Source organism: Vipera berus (genome assembly GCF_964194415.1).
Source record: "Vipera berus genome assembly, chromosome: 2".
Lineage (NCBI taxonomy): Eukaryota > Metazoa > Chordata > Lepidosauria > Squamata > Viperidae > Vipera > Vipera berus.
The window spans coordinates 172725800-172749512 of NC_138203.1; the positions used below are offsets into that span (position 1 = coordinate 172725800).

At 35.5% G+C, this 23713-nt stretch overlaps 1 protein-coding gene and 1 long non-coding RNA gene across 3 annotated transcripts in view; one reads left to right on the forward strand and one right to left on the reverse strand.

The window, feature by feature from the left end:
- Nucleotides 1-23713, reverse strand: part of TNRC6C (trinucleotide repeat containing adaptor 6C) — a 136532-nt gene that overhangs the window by 67922 nt on the left and 44897 nt on the right. For both annotated transcript variants that reach the window (XM_081319514.1, XM_081319515.1), the window contains one exon: nt 5926-6258. In XM_081319514.1, coding sequence (XP_081175640.1) covers nt 5926-6258 — 333 coding nt within the window. The remainder of the gene's footprint in view (nt 1-5925; nt 6259-23713) is intronic.
- On the forward strand, nt 46-6610 carry LOC308663245. Its single transcript, XR_014025333.1, has 4 exons — nt 46-502; nt 1749-2045; nt 5477-5571; nt 6588-6610. It is a non-coding gene; the product is annotated as an uncharacterized lncRNA (long non-coding RNA).

Sequence of the window (23713 nt, forward strand, 5' to 3'; positions counted from 1 at the left end):
TATCATATTTAGAGACCTCTCATAGAGTGACTCTGGGTGGTGATACATAGACATAAAATATAAAAACTACATATAAATATTTATCATATTTTTTTAAAAAAAATCCAAATAAATAAATATTTAAAACAAAAATTAAAAAAGGCAGGGAAGGGACATCAGGGCACTAGCCAGCCTCCTGGTCTCTAAATATGATAGATAAAATAAAATGTGACTGAAATTAGAAAAAAAGTATAAATAAACATGGGCCCACTAAGTTCTTCAGATGCAGTAAACCAATAACCTTGTAAATAAGACTTGTACTATTACACCCTATTGCTCAAGTTTTGGAGTATTTTTAAATCATACCTCTGCTCAAAGAGTAATTTATTTCTCTAGAAAAGTCATTTATAACACTAAACTTGATTTGCTTTACAATCATTCCTAACAGAAGACAGCTGTTATATCATACACTTCTTGAAAGAAGATTAAGACTTCAAGTGGACATAAGGAGCAGAAAGAGCAGGTCAGCTTCCAACCCCCGTTAAAACCGATTAGCTGAGCTAAAAATATATCATTCCTTTGTGAGATAAAAAGGTTGCCAATTAGCTATCATAGTTTTCATAATCTAAGTTCAAAAATGCAAAATTTAGTCAATTATCAAAAGTGAATTTTTCCTTTTATCAATAGAATACAATTGTAATATAATGCATTTATTACATATTAAGGCTACATTTTCATTTCATTTTTTTCATATTTTAACATTAATCAGTTGAATTTCTGAAGCTGGTTTAATTCACTTTTTGTTTCATAGTTTTGCATTCTGAGAGTATAGTAACAACTGCATTTTTATTTCACAGAGATTACAACACTTCAAGAACAAAATCATTTAAGAGAACTGATAGTATTTTTCATTTGTAATGCAATTGGTGTGTTAGGCATTAGCACAGCATACTTTGAACAATCTAATATATGTACTTATATAAGATTTATTTTGTAATGAAAATGAACTTACATTGAAATTTAGACTCCTAACTATACCAGCTTATAAATGGTATACATGTGACAAGATTAAGAGATGCTAATGCATTTATCATAATCAACAGACTATGGTGAATCAGATTCCTGTGACATAGCATGCCGTAGAATAGATGAACTATAAGTTTCAGAATTCCTAGCTAAGCATCACTAGCCATAACAACCAGGAATTCTGGAAATTAAAATACAGCATCAATAGAGGCAACTGGGATAACGATCCCTGTTATAATGATACTTTTTGCCTTCTCAGTTTAAATAGGTCTGAGACAAAAATACCACTGCAGTTAGACATTGTCATTCTGAAGAAGTTGAACTCAGCTGAACTTTATAGTCTGAGTTAATTTTCAGACTAGCCTTCCTAAGCTAATGACTTCCAGATATCATGGGGCCCCAGAATTCCTTGCAATTCCATCACATCTGGAGAGCTCCAGTTTGGTGATATCTAAATATAGTCATGATGTAATCTGAATATCTGCCTTTATTGTATTTTCATATCTATAATACATTGGCATAATATTCAAGGTAATATTCACAATAGCTTGAATGAAGCACAGCTAAGTTGCCTTGAAAGTTGACCGCACGCAATCTATATTTAAACTATTCTAGATACTTTACTTAAAGAATGGGTACATATGGTATAATGTTATGATTATTAGTCATAAATAATGCACACACAAATGCATATATTTCACATATTAAAAATAAATATACATATCTGTTTTATGTATTAACAGGTTTGGGGGGGGATCCTCCTGGACTTGTGGTTCCTGCTTAAAGAGCATGTGGCAGCTGTGGCCAGAAGGACCTTTGCACAGCTTCATGATGTATCATTTGTGTCCATTTCTAGACCAGAGAGCCCTACTCACAGTCACTCCTAATTCAAGTACTACTCTATATGGGGCTGTCCTTGAAGAGTATCTGGAAGCTTCAGCTGATATAAAATGTGATGGCATGGGCAGTTATGTGCTGGTCATTCACCCCCTGTGATATCTCTGCTTTGTGAGCTGTACCAGCTACCAATATGATTCCAGGTACAATTCAGTGTGCTGGTGATCACCTTAAAGCCTTTCATAGCTTGGAGCCAGATTAAAGACAGGACAACTCCCCAGTAGTGTACACTTTAAAAGAAAATTTGTAGTGGCTAGGCTACCCATCCTGTTACCTTCTAAAGAATAGGCAGGTTCTGGGTCCCATATGCAAGAGAATGCCATCTAGTGGGATCCAGGAAAAAAACATTAAATATCACTCCTCTCAAGGTCAGATTTGCCACAACCCTATTGGCCATTTGCAAGGCATTAAAATTCTGATTCTGCTGTAATGCCTGGGACCCTCATACTGTGGGTGAGCCCATTTCTTGGTTATGCTGATTGTGCTGTTTTTGCATTATTTATAATATATTGGTTATGTTTTATTCTTTTTTAAAATCCTGTTTTAATTGTTAGCCATCCACAATCATACATAAGATGGGGGGGGCATATAAATCAAATAAATAAACACAAGCACGACATTTTATGTTCTACCTAAATTATTTTATTATTCATGTAGTTTAATTACTTACTGGAAAAATAAAAGATCACTGTCACTGCCTCTTTGCTCTGTCCTCTTTTTATTTAAGCGTACGTCCCGTTCTAGCTTTCTCTTTCCTTCTCCACTTACATATTTAAATTTCAGAAGCGTCAGCACTTACAAATCTATGGGAGGCTCTTCGCCAAAAACTGATTTCATTATAAAGACATGTAACTCTTTAATGCACAACCAAGGTATTAAGATCATTTGGTTTTAAAATTAAGTCTTATCTGGTTTAGAATCCAATTCAGAACCCAGATGACAGATTTATATTTGCATCTAATAAAGTTTTATTTTACTGACAATAAAGTGGCCTATTCTGAATTGTTAAAGAGTTAAAAAACTAAATAAAAATATACAATATACTATGATAATTAAACTACTATTCTAAAACTACTCATCAACAAAGATGAACCTTATTACATGCATACATGTAGTCCTTGACTTACAACCATTCGCTTAGTGACTGTGAAGTCACAATGTGACTGTGAAGTCACAATCACAACCACTGCAGCATCCCCATGTTCATGTGATGAAAATTCAGGCGTTTGACAACTGGCATGTTATTTATGACAGCTGCACTGTCCGAGGTTCATTTAATCACCATTTGTATCCTTCCCAGCTTGCTCTTGACATAAGTCAATGGGGGAAGCTGGATTCACTTAACAATGTGATTCGCTTAAAAACTGCAGTGATTCATTTAACAACTGTGCCAAAAAGGCTGCTTTATTGGACACAACTCACTTAACAACTCTCTTGCTTAGCGACAGCAATTTTGGGTTCCATGGCAATGGTAACTTTTATGAGGAAACTGGTCAAAATAAAGCATATGATATAGGGCTGCAACAGCAACAGTTAAAAGCAGCTGTTTAACCTTGCTGTTGTAAATAATATATTTGCGAAATACTGTATTCTGTTCACAGTAAAACCACAATGTAGCAGTTATCAAGTTCAAAGGGGAAAAAAATAAAATTAATGTTAAGAATATAATAAAAGTTTGATATTCAACATAGTCAGCTTAGCCTAGCCAGGAAACAAATGAACAATAGCAGGAAAATAAGGAAGTACAGATATAAAGTCAAAGAACTTGAAAAATGGTTTAAATGTAAATTATAATAAAGACTGGAATATTGTGTATAATCTTTTTCTCCCTCTGGGAGAGATGAAAAAAAGGAGGAAGACTTTTCCCCTGCTCTTGGAAATACTTATTAGCACTTAAGAATTCATCTAAGTTCCTATGGCAAACTAGCAAGGATGTGCAGTCAGAAAGGGAATCAGTTTACACATAAACTCATTTTTAGATATTTCTTAGCTTAGAATGTTTAATAGCATGCTTAGTTGAATAAATCACAGTAGCCGTATTTGTACATAATGGAAAACCATAAAGAGCAGCTACACATTCTTAGTCACATATTATATTAAGCCCCAAACAAACAAGCTCCAAACAAATCAAGCTACAATATGGCTTGGTGAACCAGGACAACATATTGTGTAAGTGCGAAGATTCAGTCCCATATAAATGATGCCAGAGGACAAAACTGTAAGCACCACTTCCAAATCCCGTTAACCTTTTGCTGTTAGCTGTCTTGAGTGCTTTTTTGGCAGAACAACCAACTTCTTAGGCCAAGATATTATAACTCATGAATGTAAGAACAGCTCTTTAAATCACACGCATGACTATTGAATCTCTTATAATTTCACACAAAGTCCAACCTAATGCCAATTGAAAGTCCTCAAGCAAACATGAAGGAATTAACTTTTCCTTAATATTGTCTGCTAGTAACCAGTACTGAAAGATACAATATTATGAACAGAACATTTCTATTAGGAATCAAGATTATTAACCAATATCTTATAATTGTCCTACATTCTTAGGACCTTGCCTAAATCCTTATTAGTCTTCCAAAGTCAACAGCTTCAACACATTCTGCAGTTGCAAACTCCATAATTTAAGTTTGCAATGCACAGTAATCTCCTTCTCTACAGCAAACTCTTAAAGGGGAACTTTAAGACAATATATTGTTAACGTACAGCCTAAAAACTAAATTTAAAAGCATGGCAATACTACTGGTCTCCCTCTATTTGCTGAACCAAGTGGCTGATAATTCTTGATCATTCTGGGTGCTGTTTCATATGATAGAAGATGCTTTCTCCTTTCACTTACTTGCTCCAAATAAGTCTTGCATGTAACATTGCTTGATCAATTTCAGTAGACTTTTCAGCTCTCATTTTCTCAGGCTATTCTTAGGAACAAATATACTTTGAGATCCACAAGTAATTCCACTCATCTATGATACAAACTGGACTAAAGCCCATTAACTCTCACAGAAGCTGTTCATCCTGCTACAATATCTTATAATACATTTAGAGTATGCATGATTGCCAACTCATGGTCTGACATTTCTTAAAGCAACAACTGCTAAAATCATGGCTTACTTTAAATAACTAATAACTTTACACTGTTTTTGAGAAGCCAGTTTGAAAACATTAGCAATAATCTCTGTAAGTTAACTTTTCAAACATAAGGATGTAAAATCATTCAGTTTTTTTAAAAAATATTAAGACAACACTATACAAATTATTCAGCATTAAGTCTATATTCCTAGCATTCCTGCTTTTGTATGTATCCATACAGATCGATTGATAATTCATGAAGTCTACATGAGCTACAATAGCATTTGTCAAACCATAAGTCATGGATATAACTATATATATTTTACACACAATTTGTATGAAGCATGTTGCATTGTGAACAGTCATATTTTGATTTCAAGCACAAAATGAATCTCTATGAACATGGGAGCTATGCTCTGCATTCAAAACACTCAAAACAATGCTTTTATAGTCTACTCTGATAACGCTTTCAACTTTGATTTTGTTTCTGCCTCTTCTACAGAGTCTATCTCAAAGAAGTACACATAAAATTCCTCTAGTAGATTATGGCAACAAGAGGCCCATATCAACAAAGGATTCCAATGAATCTCCTGTTTAGTAAGCTACCAATATTTCTTCATTCAAGTCTTGTCTCTATATTGTTCACCTATACTAGGGGTCTTCAAACGTGGCCCTTTTATGACTTGTGGACTTCAACTCCCAGAATTCCTCAGCTGAGGAATTCTGGGAGTTGAAGTCCACAAGTCATAAAAGGGCCACGTTTGAAGACCCTTGACCTATACTTTCCAGGTGAAACTGTTTCTGTAACAGAGAACAATGTGTCTTCCTTTCTATATGACTACAGTGTTTTAAATCAAAAAACAACAACTCTGAGGTAAATATTAACTATTTAGCTGGGCACCTGAACAACTGTCCTGCCTAAAACACATTTCTTTCAACCTTATCACTCACCTGTTGGGATCTGAGTCTTACTGGGGTGGTGATGTCCACCTACTCCTGGCTGTGGAGGAGGACTTGTTCCTACTTGTCCGGTACCTTGCGCTGGGCTTGTGCTGATCAGAGTTCCAGCAGGCAGAGGCTGGCCTCTTTTTAAGAGCTGCTTCTGTTCTTGTTGGCGGAAGCGTGGAGGCACCTCACGAGGCAGGTATCGGGATGCAGCTGGCTGCTGCCCATTGGCAGATGCACGCTTGCCATTATTATTGTTGGTAATAGTGCTGGTGGAAGTACTGGTACTGGTACCGGCAGGTTGGGGCTGGCTTAAACTGGTCTTAATAGGTTCTGGCACTAAAAAAGTAAAAAGTTAAGAAAATATTATGAGGGAGAATTAAATATAACTCTTCTTAAATGCACCTGAAATTAAAATTCAACAACATGCTCTGTGGTTGAATAAACAAGTGAAGTAATCAAGCATATAACACTTAGGAAGCAGGGTTTGATGTACATAAATGTTACATGCTTTAGGTCTGCTCATGTGACATCTGACTGAAAATTTCAAAACAACATTTCTGGACATCTCAGTGATTTCTAAAACCTTATACTATATATTGAAATTGTTTTTCTTCATGCCGCCAAGTGTATGCTATAATGATCTTTTTTTGTCTTCTGATATCAAGAGCAGATCAACCTTGGGAAAAACATACAATAAGAAAACACTTCAACAATATCCCAGTGCCACCATAACCTCAAATGGTTGTTAAATGAACAGTCATAAGTTGAGAACTACCTATATGGAATTACAACTGCTGAAGTTAAGGAACAGAAAAGAGTGTCAATTTTTCTAGTCTTAATTTCTTTTTGCTCTGTTTTTAAGAAGCAATTTTCCATAATAGTAATATACTGAATAATTTTTGGTGTAGCAATTAAGGTGCTGGCCTAGAAACCAGGAGACTGTGAGTTCTAGTCCCACCTTAGGCATGGTAGTTGGATTGGGTGCCCAACCCACTTCACAGGATTGCTGTTGTGGAGAAAATAGGAGGAATGAGCAGTATATATGTTTGTCACATTGATTTTATACATATCTACACATACACAAACACATACATAGATTCTACATTCTACTATGATATAATTAAATAATAAATTTATTTACAAAACATTTTAATATCCTCTGTACAGTCCAGCAATTTGTAACAGAATTTTAAAGCAATATAAATTGGTTATTAAAATGTACTAAGAGAAGCATGAAAAGTAAATTACTTCAAAAGAAAAACTCCACTAAATACCTAATATTTACTTGCCCCATGTTTTCTCTGTGCATTATTAAGGCAAGCAACAACTGAACCGCTTTCCATAGTCAGGACAACGAATCAACGAGTAATATTTTATATATCCAACAATCACACTTCTGTAGCTAAAGAACAGCAGAAGAGGCCTTTAAAAGGAGGTGTCCCCCTTCTTTGCCATCTGGTGTTAATGATTTTAGTTGCTAATGATTTTATTGGCTGTATTTCTATTATTGATACTTTTAATATTTTCAATGTTATAAAGTTCGTAATCTGCCCAAAGTCATTGGATACGAGATAGGTGGCAAATAAATTTCATAAATGAATAAATAAATGCTGGCCAGAGGGCAAGGCCACACACGTGTGAAAGCAGACAGTCCTTAAGATACCCCAGTCTTGCATTGTTTAGAGTTTTTAAAGGTCCAACTACTACTCTGACTTAGAACTGGAAAGAAATCAGTAATTAACATAAATTGCATACTGCCAGGGTTATATGCTCCATGTACTGAGATCTACTTACAAGTCTTGCTTTCAGCAGAACTGGTAACTAATTTTTTGTTGCCCAGGCGCAGAATGGACTTCCGGAAGCGGCATCCACACAGAGAACCAGTTGTTCCCATATTTGAATCCCACCACTTACTGTGAGCCAACTGATGTTATTTTGAATGTTACCAGGCATAATGAACTATAATGCAGTGTATATATATAAGTTAGTATCTTCAAAATGAGCAAATCATGGCCCTGGTACACACAAAACTAAGTCAAAACTATAACCAAGACTACAGGCAAATGCATGCGATCCTACTATTTTCTTAACAAATTACAATGAAGCTTTAATTTTGCCTTTCACAAATGCCTCAATTAATTTCTAATTGTAGAAATCAGTCACTTATACTTAGGTGGAAGCAGAGATGCCAATCTTCTTTTCCTTGCTACTCAGAACTACCACAGAATAAAAAATAGCTTAAATTTCCTACAAAATTCACATCAACTTTTGTGTTTTACATTCTTTTCAACTTCATTTGTAAAACTCAAAGTGACTGTGGTGAATTACATTTGCAGTACATTTAATACAGACCAGGAAGGTATACACTGGGAATATAGATGAAACACTGACTTTATTTAAATCTCTGCAGCTGCTCAAAACTAGAAACATTTCCTGAATTTTTAACTGGAATAAAACCAGACCCTGATCCCCACCAAGGTAACATTATCCAAGAACAATGAACTATCAAATAGAACAAAGATTCTATTAATACATTTGGTTTCTTTTATCATAACCTGCTAAGTCAAAATATATAAAAATAGATGAAATCACACAGAACTTAATGGGGCAATACAATATCATTCACTATATCCACAACTGTGAAATTGAACAACTGATGCAGAACATTTTGCAGCTAGAATTAAACTTCTGATTTTTTAAAAAAAAAATTCTTATCTTATTAAAGCTATAAAAACATAGGCATACAGGTAAGGCAGTGCCTTAGAGATCATCTTATCAAATCCCATGTTCAGTGAGGGCATCCACTACAACCGCATGCTACATAGTGGGCTATCTATCTAAACATTTTAAGCAAAATCTATATACTACCACAATTCTCGTCGTGAATCATGACCTTTAACTGGACAAAGTGGTATTATCACAGGACAACACTTTTTGAATCAAAGTGCCACAAATGGGCTAACTTATAGAAATCTGTCCAAAGTTTGGGACCCATAACTCCCGAGGGAATGAAAATTGGGTTGGTTGTGGCTCCCTCAGTGCTACTGGCTGCTGTGGTGGTCACATGATCTTCATTTTCAATGTTCTGTGACAGTTTCCCAGCCATGCTCACAATTCCTCTCTCTGTCCCCCACCCAGCAGCAGCCACTTACCTGCTTGCTGGAGACAGGAAGGGAGGGGAAGGAAGGGAAGGACTTCCATTGCTCCCTGCCAGATTACCCCAAGGAAACTCAATGGGAAAGCCAGCAGTTGTTCTTACTCCCACTGCTTCTTTGTCCACCCTTGGTCATTCTGTTTCTCAGTTTAGATAAGGCGATATTTCTGAAATAATGTCATAATGGGGCATGGGTTGTCTAGTAGATTCTATCACCTTCTATGGTGATAGAAAATACAAGCAGAATATAGGTATTTTCTAAAAATAATTGGAAATGAGGAAGGTGTACATGGAGATTATTTACTTATTACACTTCCAAACAAAATGGTTTTGTCTCATTTAAATAGAAAGGTTTAGGATATACTCATATGACTGTTATTTGATTAATACTTATTTTTATCTGAGTTGAAGTGTCTTTATGAATTGATCAGTTAGGACACAAAGGAACTGCCCTTCCATCTGCATTTACTTGCAAACCAAGACATTTTTAAAGCAATACTGTTTGCTCAACACATCTATAGTTTTGTTAGAATTTAAATTTTTACATAGAAAAAGTTTTGGGTGTTTCAGCTATCTTCACATGATGAATCCATCCAAGTATTATATAGCAATTATGCATTACATTACATTATTACCATTGCAAGCTTCTGAGGCCTTTATTTCAAACAAAATAAACGATTACCTGATACAATTGTCAGATTACAATCTTCTCTTCTTGTGAAAAGTATTTGTTAAAGACAGCACTGCTTCAAATGTAAGGTACTGCAGGTGCTCATTAGCTAAAGCAAAATATTACAGAGCTATCTAAATGGTGTTTGGGGACACACACAGGGAGACACATGCCTTTAAATACTAACAAATAAATCACAATACTAATCTTGCCAGAAATAATAGGACAAAACACACTGGGGTTTACACCAGTTTCTACCCCTGATCAACCAAAGGTATAGACAAGAAAAGGTGATATGTATGCAATACCAATTGCTTCTGCCAGTTATCAGAATGGCTTAAATGGGAGAAATTTTTCCTCAAAGAAAAAACATGAGTATTCTTGCTACAAAATTCCAAATACTACCTAAAGATAGACATTGTAGTTGTTGGCACTTGAGAGTCTTAAAAAAAAGGTATGGAAATATTTTTATTTATTTATTTTAATCCCATTTATATCCCGCCCTTCTCCGAAGACTCAGGGCGGCTTACAATTTAAGCACAAACCAATGTGCTTAGCAATAGCCTTCATTCTATGTATATGCCTGCTACTCTAACAATTAAATAAAAAAGCATACCAATAACTGGAAAACAAAAACCTCACGGCTGGCTTGAGAAATAACTTAGATATGGCAACAGGCCATCTGCAATTATTTTAACAAAATGTTTTGCCTATGGGCAATCTGGAAAAACTAAATATCAGATGCACAACAGGACTGAAGATTAGATGGCAAAAAATGTAGGGCCAATATCAAAAGCAGAAAAATTCCTTCAGTAGGTAAACAGAAATTTTGCCAAAATCAACTCTTGTCATCTTTTTAGAAATAATTGCCATCTGTTTTTATGATATAAGAAATATCAACAGCATCGTGCAGGTTATTTAACTTTTTTTCTTACAGTTTTAAAACCATTGCTCCTCTTCTTCCAATCCCAGCTTCCCTTAATATACTTTCAGCACATACATTGATAAAATGAAATGCTCATCCATAAAAAAATTACATAAATTAAGGAACCTGTTAATAGAACAGCAGTCCCCAATCTTTGTGGCTTAGTGGCCTGGCCGGGGGGGGGAGGGAGAGGGGAACTTGCCAGCCACATGCGCTAGTTGAGCAGCGCGCACGAACAATACGGCCAGCCACTCACACAGCCCAATTCCGAATAGGCCACGGCCCGGCCCAATAGTGAGCCATGGCCTGGGGGTTGAGAACCCCATAATAGAAGATAGAGTAGAATCACTATTAATGTCTTGGACAACATTTGGAGGCTATGGTTATCAATGACTGTTATTTAGAATGGATATATCCAGCAATTTGTTTCTGACTGACAGAAACAGAAACAGAAATAGTTGCTAAACTACAAAAGGGTGGGTGCCATTGCTCTCATGTCTGTTTGTCTGTTCCCCAAAAGAATTTATGAACCATGCAGGAACAGAAGGGAAACTTTTGGCCTGATCAAATATGGTTGATAGCAATTAAGCTAAAGTATGATTCTCTTTTAAACAATAGGAAGCAGAAGCTGACATTCAGCCGAAGTAGGTAATAACATACATACATATATCTATGTATAAAACAAATGAACTTCTCCACCATTGTATTATTTTTGTCTCCTCTATACTATTATACCAATCTGTGTCTGAAAAAGAAAATATTCTACACCCTTATTGTTACTGATATAGCACAAATTAAACTTATATTTCTATCTCAAGAGAAAAAGAGTCTATTTTGTTATCAACCTTATAATGGCACAATGATTAGTATATTAAAATATGTAAATTTATTTAAATGTAATCAATCAGTTAAGAGCTGTAAAATAATTAAAAAACTAATCAGTTGACAGCAATGGTTAAGAATAAAGAGGTAATCAGTTACCAACTTAAAATTAATGACCTTAAAAATTGTTTTGTAGGACTAATATTTTTCAACCATCTATAAAGGAGCTTTTAATGTATTCTGATAGTATAAAAACACAGGCTTCTTTCATACTCATTAAGAGATTGGGAACTACTACATAATACAAAGAAGTGTGCCTATCAAAAATAAAGTTCACCTGATTATAGAATTTGGAATAGGGACATTCAACTGTATTACTAAGATAAATAAAATCTTACAGATCACAAATGAATTGGATCCATGACTCCTTGTGCTGTAGATATCAAGAAATGTACTATAATTATTTGAAAAAGGTATTTTAAAGTAATAAAGCATTAAGTTGTAACATATACTAAGATAAAATCATTTGCATGAAATTTCAAAATACCCACCCTTAGCTAAACAACAGTGGAAATTTCCTACAGCATTGTGGGAAATTGCCAGCAGATTTGAACGAATGTATTAACTTTGCAAATATTTTCATGATACTAAATATTTCATTTTTATTAAAAAGATCATTCCAAAACTATATACTGCTTGGTGTTTTTTTTAAATAAATAGGTCAGGAATCAATTGTGACACAAAACCAGAGTAACATGGAAACCACATTGCTTTGGATTTTTCTAATAAATATCTCCCACATTCCCAACAAAGCTAATTGCTTGGTACTAATAATCCCATATTTAAATTTAAATTTCATAATCCAATGTGGAAGAATTTTTATTTATTTCAGAGACATCTCAATCAACTCTGTGCAAAGCATTAAGGACTTCCATATAATGTTATTAATTTAATGAATGGGATCAATCACTCCAATCTTATTTATTCAGCTTTTAAATACATTTCTACAAAGATTAACATGGAAATAATAAAATAAAAAGCCTCACATCGATTTCTTGGTCTTTTGGATCCCCAATTTCTTCACATCTAAGACTGTGCAATGCATAATTGTATGTATGCTGCACAATGTACACCCTTTTTGCTCTCAAGTTGTCCCCATATCGCCCACCTTGCCCCACTCTCCAAAAATATTGATGGTTCACTAAGAAGGGAAAGAACGGGAGCGCTACAAGAAGCATTCTGGAGATGGAACAGTTAAACTCAGCAATGCATTCTTAGCCACTGCAGTGACAGGATTTATTTACAGCTTCCATTAAATACAGCAAGCTCCATTACAAAGTGCTGTATGTGAGAAGAATTTTTGATTATACAATGCAAGTGCTTCACTGCATTAAACATAGCATGCCAGTGTATTCCCCCCACCCACCCTCTGTAATTGGTTTGGGTCATTGTTTGATGGGTTTATGAATTCATTACAGGAAACAGATGGATCACATAAATCAGAGCTATTCATCCAGCCAATCAAATGGCCAATTTTTCTCTTCTGTTCTCCTTCCCCCTTCTCTTCCACCTTAAAGAAGCCGTGCACAAAATGGTGTATAGAGTATATAGAGAAATAAGTTGTTAAAACAACCTTGAAACAGGAAATGGAAGCAGGAAACACCTTTTAAATGGAACTAAGCTTACTACAATCACTATCACCTATCCAAAGCCTGATACAAAGAAAACTTACCTACCGGTAAGTTCTCCTGAAACACTAGAACTCAAGCATAAAAAGCAAGATACTTAAGAATGCACCAAGTTTTGTTTTTAATGGCAATGAAAGTGTTTCATATTGGACAGGCTTATTTTAACCCCTCAATTCCCATTTTCAAGTGGAGAGTTTTTATTCAGAAAATTACTTCCTTTGTCTATTACTCTCTTAGGTTTGACAACAGTGACATCTGCTGGTAAAAGTGAAAGTATCACAAAGGTTACATAAGCATTAAAATTTTTAACATAAGCAAACCTTTTGTCATCCAGTATATGGGAAAAAAATCTAAATATCCTATTTTTATATTAGATAATGAAATAATTTCACTTGTGTGAAATTTCATTATCTGAGTTGTCTTACGTGGGGGGGGGAAGGAACACGCTTTGTAAAAATAATATTTCAATGGCTACTTTCAGATTTCTGCTGCATTTTTCAAGTTCCTTTTTTTTCTTTTACAAATAGGACTATTAAAGTCCAGGAAACTCTTCATAATAAAATGTAACCACACTGACCTAATTCTCAAGGGGGGGGGGTCTAGTTATATATGAGTGCTTGGGAAATTAGAGAACATGATCATCAGTACATGGTCTTTGTAGATATTATTATTAAATCACAGGGCTAGAAGAGAGACCTTGGTGGTCTTTTAGTCCAACTCCCCTGCCCAAGGCACAGGATTCCTTATACAATCCTGGGCAAATGGCTGTCCAGTATTTTCTTGAAAACCTCCAGTGATGGAGCACCTTCAACTCTGGAAGGCAACCTGTTCTACTGTTTAATCATTCTCACTGTCAGAAAATTCCTCCTTATTTCCAGGTTGGATCTCCCTCTGATGAGCTTCCTCCCCTTGCTTCTTGTCCTGTCCTCAGGTGCTATGGAGAATAAATCAACACCCTCTTCTCTGTGACAGCCCTGCATGTTCCGGGAGGCTCCCCTAACCATTTTCCTTGTTGGGCCAAACATAACTAATTCCCTTAGCTGTATTTAATCTCCAGATCTCTTATCACCTTTGCTGTACTTCTCTGCACTCTTTATCGGACCTCAGCACCTTTTTTGTACTGTGGTGACCAGAACTGAACGCAGTATTCCAAATGTGGCCTCGCTATACAGTATAGAGCGATACTATCACTGCTCAAGATCTTGATATTATCCCTCTGGTGATGCAGCCTAGGACTGCGTTGGCATTTTTGGCCAATTTGGGAACAGCTATGTACTAAATTTTCTTGAGGATTTGAGTAGAATTTTGAGGTTTATAAAGTAGACGGGGGAGGGGGCAGGAGTCTACCTACTAGACAATTCCTACTTTCTTTCTCAGGCTTATCCTGCCCAAGCTGCCTGAAAACAGCAATTTCAAGAATTGGGGATGGGGGTAGGGCTTGAGCATGGGAATAAGAATATGAAACGTCTGAGGGGAAAATTGCTTTAATTCTCACCCTTAAACAGCAACATGTGAGGGTGCAAATGAGGTGTCAGTGTGGGAGCGTACAGAAGGGGGGGGGAAACTATTCTAATTAGACTTTAGTTTTTAAATTCATGTACTTTTAAGTTTTAAATATTCCAAACAAGGTTTACTAACTTGATATTAGCAAAGTGTTTTGTAAGGGCAATGTGATTATATATATATATATATATATATATATATATATATATATATATATATATATATATATATATATATATATATATATATATATATATAAAGTATTTGTCAAGGCTTTGTGAAAGCACCTTGCTAATTAACTCTTTCATTCCTGCTTTGGCCTGTCTCAAGGCTTATCCACAGGATATAGTCAACTATGACAGCTCATTATTTGTGCAAATTATTCAAATTGCTAATAAAGAATTTTGGGAGGCTGAGATGGCCATTTCGAACTCTTTATGTTCTCATCAGTCAGTCATACCCTTTATCTGAGATTCGAACCTGGGCTGATTGTATATTAGGCAGTTGTTTTAACTTGCTGAGCCACAGGTTCTTTCTCTCTTTTTATTAGCTAGAAGGCAAGGCTAAATATATGTTAAGTATTTGTCAAGGCTTTGTGAAAGCACCTTGCTAATTAACTCTTTCATTCCTGCTTTGGCCTGTCTCAAGGCTTATCCACAGGATATAGTCAACTATGACAGCTCATTATTTGTGCAAATTATTCAAATTGCTAATAAAGAATTTTGGGAGGCTGAGATGGCCATTTCGAACTCTTTATGTTCTCATCAGTCATCATATATATATATATATATGTTGAAAATTTTGAATATATTTAGATATCATGCTAAACTGGGGCATGTATAGCAAAACACTTTCAGTGGATTAATTAAATTATTCAATATAACATTCACATATTCATCTCAAGAAGAACCATTGTTGACATGAACCCCAAAAGATCCAAATAAACTGACCAAGCAAAATAAAATAAAGAAGACCAATATGCTATAAACATAAAATTTTAAAATTTTTAGAAAATATTATTGAAAAATTGTCCAGAACTGTACATTCTATACATATTTTTCAAAAAGCATTTCCTATCACTTGTACAAATTATATAAATCACTTGGATTTCTCTTATTGTCCCTTAAATGTAGACCTACACTAAGAACAGCATTTCTTTCATCTTCATTTTGAGAGCTTTAAACTTTTGCTTTTACATATACTTTTCTATGCTAACTATGCAAAGTTGTGCTTTTAAAAATCAATTATTTTTACATCTCTTCAGAATCCCTGGAGATCTACTGTCTTACTATCTATATTGAATCTTAGTAGAAAATATGGAACAAGAGTTGCCATCTTGGTTTAAAATATACTGACTCCTTTCTTTGTTAGCTATTTAGCTTTCTTGATAGCACATTTCTATTGCCTCATCAATAACTGTCCTCATCGAAAAATGATGCCTGTATTTGACCCAATCCTGAAAATGCTGATATGCAAGGAAAGATCCTGTATCATACAAAATGCTAAGATATACAGTTCTTATACAAATGTTTGTACAGTAAAAGTATTTCTACATGTACTTACATAACAATTGCATTACCAGAATACATCTAATAAGGTAGCTCTTGATTTACAATCATTCATTTAGTGGCTATTCGAAGTTATAACGGCACTGAAAAATGACTGTTTTTCACACTTATTACCATTGCAGTATCCCCTTGGTAACATGATCAGAATTCTGACACCTGGCAAGTTGCATATATTTATGACAGTTGCAGTGTCCCAGGGTCATGTGATCATCTTTTGCAACCTTCTGACAAGCTAAGTCAATGAGGAAGCAATTCATTTAACAACCATGTTACTAACTTAACAACTGCAGTGATTCACTTAACAACCATGGCCAGAAAGGTTGTAAAATGGGGAAAACTCACTTAACAACTGTCTTGCTTAGCAACAGAAATTTTGGGATCAATTGTGGTGGTAAGTTGAGGACTACAGGGGATGTAAAGGGGATTATAGAAAATACCTGTGAATGGAAGAAAGAAGTATTTCTTTTTCAGTATGAAAGAACATACTAACAATTATGAAGTTATCTGAGGATTCCTTTCACTGCCTCTATTCCTTCTGTAAACTTTAAAACTGGCTCCAATATGTCACAGTGTGATTATATAGGGTCATTTCCATGAATACTATATGAAGAAAAAGACTGCCCCCACCAAATTTCATTCCATTTTCTCTCATTCTGCCTATAATCCAATTTTTATCTGGAACTCTATAGCTACCCATAAACAATTCTGAGGACTTTATGGTGGCTACCTTCATCCTATCTGAAAATATATAACATCAAAATGCATTATAATGCTATACTTCTAAGAGGGAAGAAAAAGGCATATTTACAACCGAGTTGCTGAAATATTTCTGAAAATTGCTCTAATGCAACAATTTTGGAATAAGCAAATGCCTAACAGCAACAAAGAACAATAAATTTATGTTATCTGGCTATATATTTCACACTCTTTAGAACTATTGTCCAGAAATTTAATTTTATCATTTTGAATTGAACAATATTAATCATCCTGATTAGCTAATGTCTATATTAAGTTGATTTTCATTCCTCTCACTGCAGTGAGTTTAGTAAAGGAATCCTAGTGGCAGTCATTTCCTTCCATTTCTATAGGTCTTGAAATATACAGTACATATAATATTCACTGGTTAGGCCCTAGGGAGCCAAAGAGAAGCTATCTTGGAGAATCTTTGTTTCCAACATCATGAAGAAAGTAAAAAATCTATTTAGCTGACTCTCAAAGTAAAAGGACAATGTGAAACCTCCAGAAAAGTTTCTGAGAGTTATTTATGAACCTTCAACTGTATCTTAATGAAATCTGGACCTTTGGAATTAACAACTCTGCTGAGGACTAAGCTGGCTGGCAGTCAATCTGCAGATTAGCAAGAATTACTGTTCTACAATATATGAAATCAAGTAGTTCTTCAGCTTATATGAGAATTGAAGTTTATTTTTGTACCTTTGTGGAATCACAGATGTATAGGGATGTGGGATACTATTTTGGCTTGCATACAAAATAGGTATCAATTGTAAGGCTTTTTGAAAGGCCTTAAAGATATGGTTTTGTCCTGGGACTCTGGGATGCATATCTGTGAAAGAACTGGTTACATTAATTTGTTATTGGTGCTCTTATTGAACTTGGCTAGTGATTATATTTGTGCAGGGTGTTTTACATTATGTTTTTGTACATTATTGTTAGCTGTCCAGAGTCATTAATTTGAGAAAAATGGAATGGAATGGAATGGAATGGAATGGAATACCCTGATCATATCTCTTAGCCTTAGACAGAAGAGAGTATGCACTGTTAATCACCCAGCTTTAAGAATGAGGATTGAACCTGCCTCTCTCAGAATTTTTTTTAAACTGCTGAGTCAGAGATATCTTTTCTGTTAGTAAAGAAAATGAATGTTTCCTCTTAATTATTTTAAGATTAACTACAACATTTGGCTGACTTCTTTTTAAAGAATGCCACTCTGGATAATATATTGCTATAACATAGTTACATTTAATTATGATTACATTTTTGTTTACTGTATACCACATTGGATGCAGTATTCACTTAACACTCATGCAGATATATGATATGACTGATAGAATGATCTGCCAAATGACTTTAAAGACTCATTATATGTTCTGGAGTCTCCCTGTTGTGTGACACATTTCATGACAGACAGTTTCACTATATTTAGGTCAAATTGTAAAAGAAAGGGAAAAAAACTGTCCTCTGAATTTGATGACTGTATATTTACAGTATATGGCATTCAGACTAGGAACATGAGAACTGATGGCTTCAACTTAGAAGATTAGAATTCATTTCAGGGACTTTACCTTTTAACTAACCCCAATACGATACCAAATGAAGTTACAGTTTACAAAGCAAGCAGAAATAATTATTCCCCCCCCCATTACATTCTTAACAGCAATTCTCATTATTTGTTTCATTTTTTGCTTTCTTTCTTTTTGCAGACCATTTTAGTATACATTCAACATATCAAAGGCCGCTTAGATTACTGAATTAAAGCAGTTATCTCCATTCATACCCATTCCTACATTTTGTACTCAAAACAAACATGCAGAGAAAAATGAAAAAGTCATGAACAATATTTTTATCTGAACATATTGATATTTCAACATGTTATTGTGTACATAAACTCTATAATAATTCCCACTTTCCCCTCATTCCACCTGCACAGCAAAATGTGGAAGGAATTTTGTTTTGATTAAAAATTCATTTGTCTCTAATCTTTCAAAGGCTTAACTTTCCTGTTTTTGTAAGAGAATATCTTTGCTCTAAAATAGTCTGGAATCTGCTCCAGCTGATCATCTATATTTAGTTATTTGTTGCAGTCAGATTATATAAGAATAAAGACTACATTGCCCATGAAAATCTGATGATGAAAAATAGTGTTAGACTTCTCTTAGACTGAAATCAAATTCAACTATTGATCCCTATTTACACTTGTCAATTTTTACAATCGGTCTGTCAGATCTTGAGACCTATTTTGGGGGCCATTTTAAGATCTAGTAGAATGAGTAAGGCCTAAAATCTTCCGGTAATTCTCAAAAAAAAAAAATCAATGGGACCCTAAGTGTTGTTTTCAGATCTGAAACAAAGAAACTAGAGGAGAATGGAGTTCTCCAAATCATCATGAGCTTGAAATTTAAAAAGTACTTCATTTTTTTGTCCCATTATGTAGCAGTAGAATTAATGTCTTTAAACAAAGGCTGGAGAACTGCTTTTCCAAGGCCAGGTGGAAGACGATCTTCCTAATAGGAGATGCTACTATTCTACAGGCAATCAAGATCCTAGTTTCATAAGTGTGGCCCAGTACTGTCTATTTCACACAACTGACTGTAACCCATAAATTCTGTCATTACAAGATTGAGTTACAAGTGACCATTATCCAATTTAAGCCCACTCTAATACACTACATTCCATGCTAAGAAAAGCTACTCAGTAGCCAAATCTTCCATTCTTTAACCTGAGCTGTATTATGTATACTAGTAGATTCAGTGCTATTACAACAATTCAAAGGATTCTTAAGTGCAGCAGTGTTCCAGCGGAGGTCAGTAATCTACTTATTTGAAAGTTCAGCAATATGATCAATACAACAGCTATATATACCCACGTTAAGCCAGGGATCTCAGCCTTCAAAGGGTAATGTCACTATCATTAACAATTTCAGCATGAACAGCACCTATAACCACTTAGACAGAATTGAAACTTGATACAGCAGTAGTCAAATCACAAGCTTCAGATACATTCTGAAATTATGTATATAATTTTAATTTAATTTTTAATTTAAATTTAATATAATATAAGAAGTCTTGGCACATTCAATACTACCTCATAATCAACTCAGCCAGATTAGAGGAGGCATCTGGTTTCTTTGGATGTATAATGGTGCTTGGAGTATATTTCAACATTGAAGATAAATAAGGACAGATATAACTGAGTTTGGAGATTTGAATGAATGAAAACATGTTAGAAGAAAATAGTTTTGAAGCATTGGAAGTTTTGAAGACAACATTACTTATGTTTAACTAAATGGCTGGGGATCTATGTATGTACTTATACATACATATATACACACATACAAATTATTTATCTGACTGCCCAACTTGTAAACTGAGATTCTGATTAGCTAAAATGGAATTTAAAAACAAACAAACCAAAAACAAACAAATAATAACTCACAATAGCGTAATATAAAACAGCACAATTTGAAGTCCAAAATACAACACGTGGAAAATCTATTTTCCGAATGGGCTCACCTGACTTTCCAATCCAGTGCTGCTCAAAAGAGCTGGTGTCACAACAGAAAAGGCACACTTAGGTCCCACTAGATGGTATTGTTTCATGGAGGGGACCAATCAGAAGTCTACCTATGCAAAAAAATAATCAGCAGCCTGCTTCCAAAACCAGCCAATCAAGAAGTGACTCTCTAGGAATTTCTTCAAAACAGACCAATCAGAAGTCTACCTAGATTAGGAACAAATCTGGAACCAGTTTTCTTGGACTCCTGTGACATCAGCCAATCAGATACCAGCTTGCTGCATTCAAATACATAGCCCATTCAGCCTGTATTCAGTTGCCTATGAGCTGCCAAGAAGTACACTACAAAGCAGCTCATTCTGGCTTTGAAGATGCCAATCACAGGTGTTGACACAACACCAGGGCATCAAAAACTAAAGTATGGCCATAGAGCCTGAAAGCAACTCACTACTTCATACCTAGTCTATTGGATCCCACAGATAACATGACACCATTCCATGAAGAGCTTCAAAGGTAATAATAATCACCTGCATCATCCAATGCAATTCATTAAGTAGCGGTAACATAGACATACTATGGCAGGGATCCCCAACCCCCAAGCTGCAGCTCTCTACCGGGTGGTGGCCTATTCAGAAATAGGCTGCAGGAGCAGCTGGTTGGTGCATGCAACCACAGCTCGACTCCAGCCTGTCACTTGCATGGGCCAGTTCCCTTCTCCCTCCCCACCAGGTCACTAAACCGTAAAGGTTGGGGACTCTAGTACCATGGTACACTCATCACTAACATGCTATTGCATCCTGTACTGCAGCTTTGGTAGATTTTGTTGAAATAGTCCATTTGGGAAGTGACTATAAGTAAAATTTCCTGATGCAGGAATGGGAGCAACTGGCACAAAATATGGTGTTGTGTAAAGTCCCTCTTGGCCACAACTGTCACCTACTCTTCAATCGGGAGCTGGATACCAATTCTTTCTGGGGGAGTGATTAAGAGACAGTAAGTCTCTAAATCCACAGGGCTTTAAAACTCACAATTACTAAGCATTGCTGGGGTTTAGTCAAATCCTATTCCTCATCCCAGCCCTCCACAGCCTCTAGGTATTGCGAAAGTACTTTGATGGCAATACTTGCTCAATCCTTTTTAGACATATAAAGCTGTGCATCATCAACATAGTAATAACAAACCAATGCCTATGGGTAATTTCACCTCGTGGTTTCTTGTAGATGTTAACAGGAACTGTAGTTAACACCCTGAGAAAGTCTACAAAGCAATGAACTAAGGCTAGATGTCTCCCGTCCTACCTACATCAACTGGAACTCACCTGACAGGGAAGAGAAGAACCACTGCAATAGATCATGCCTCATTTCCAATGCCAAAATTAATCCAGATGAATACCATGATCAATGTTATCAAAGGCCACAGAGAAACTGAGGACCATCCTATCTTGGTTCTCCCATAGGTGTGAACTGTGTCACCTCTGTGCTGTATCCCAATCTGAGCTGAACTTCAGATTATTGGTTTCTTCCAGAGACCTTTTAAACAATCTTCCCTAAAAAAGAGAAACTTGGGATGCAAAAAAAAACATTGTCTAGAAGTATTGAATTCAGAGGCAGTTTCTTTAAGAGCAGGTGGAATCTCATTAGGAAGGGAACTGTTACCTGGATTTAGCCATATGCTGTCTCCAACAACAGCATGGCTACAGACATGTACAGAAGCCCTGACCAGCTACCTTTACATAGCTTCACATGTTTAACATGAAAAGATTAAAAACGGTTTATATGCATTTTACTAAACAAGCTTCCTAAGATTAAAACCCATTCCCGAATGTTAAGAAACTTGGAAACATGTTTCGTTTGAATAAACTTGTCCAATTCTACATCTTTGCTGTTTATTCTAAATATGCTTGCACCCAGTGAGATATTATATATGTGACTTTCTTTACATGCATACCCATGCTTAATGTTTCACATATTGCAGCAAATAAGTACCGGTATGTTTGCATTCTATATGTTAAAATTGCTATTCAATTCTGATCACTTCAACCTAGTACTGCTGCAGGAAAATCTTTTGGAGTTCTCTATTTTTAGCCTTTCTACCTTTAAATAACAGAAACTTTCAAAATATATTCTAAGCAGGGGCACTATTCCACTGATATAAATCTTTCTGACAGTGATGACAATCAACCAGTGGAACAACTTACCCCCAGAAATCATGGGCGCTCCATCACTGGAGATTTTTAAGAAGAGACTAGACATTCACCTGTCTGAGACGGTATAGGTTCTCCTGCTTGAGCAAGGGGCTAGACTAGAAGACCTCCAAGGTCCCTTCCAGCTCTATTCTATTCTATTCTATTCTATTCTGTTCTGTTCTGTTCTGTTCTGTTCTGTTCTGTTCTATTCTTATTCTACTTCTACTTCTAATTCTACTATTTAAAAGACGGGCTAAGATGACAAAATAATTTCCTTCTTCAGATGGCTAATAGATTTTTAAAGCAAACACATTCCAGTGTCTAATAGTGAAAATCTGGAATGATACAGTAGCGGGAAGAGTCTTCATTAATTCATCTAAACCTTAACAGAATGTTATGTCTGTAGGGCTATCATATATTAATGACATATATGGGAAGCAGCATTTAAATTATTCAGGAACACTGGGAATGCAGATCCAGCAGTTTTTGTAATTCTCACTGCTGTACAAAAGAAACGAAGGAAGATAGCATCCTCTCTCTTTCATCTTCACTCTTTTTCTCCCATATATACAAGCATATATACACTCGCACAAAGCTGGGCAAAATCAGCTCTACAATCACCGAGCTGATAAAAACTAGCAAGACTCCTTTCAGTTGTTACACACATAACAACGAACCCTTCTGTGCACATATATCCACACTCTTTTACATAATCAGACACGCCTTCAAAGATATGTATGCTAAATTGTCCAGGGCAATTTTATCAATTATAAATGCATAAACAATGGCTACCTCAAAAAACACTAAAGAGACCAAAATCAAGCATGGAGCAAACAGAATCCATACCTCGGTGTTTACAGACTAACAACGGTGCCAATGTGCAAAGCTGGCTTATTCTATTTATTGTTTTAGTTGACAGCTCTTGCTTGAGCACCCATCACCATGGCAACAGTGGGCACAACTCACAAAGCACCCAAACGAACTCAGAGCTAAATTAACTTATTGCATGTCACCAATGAGAAATG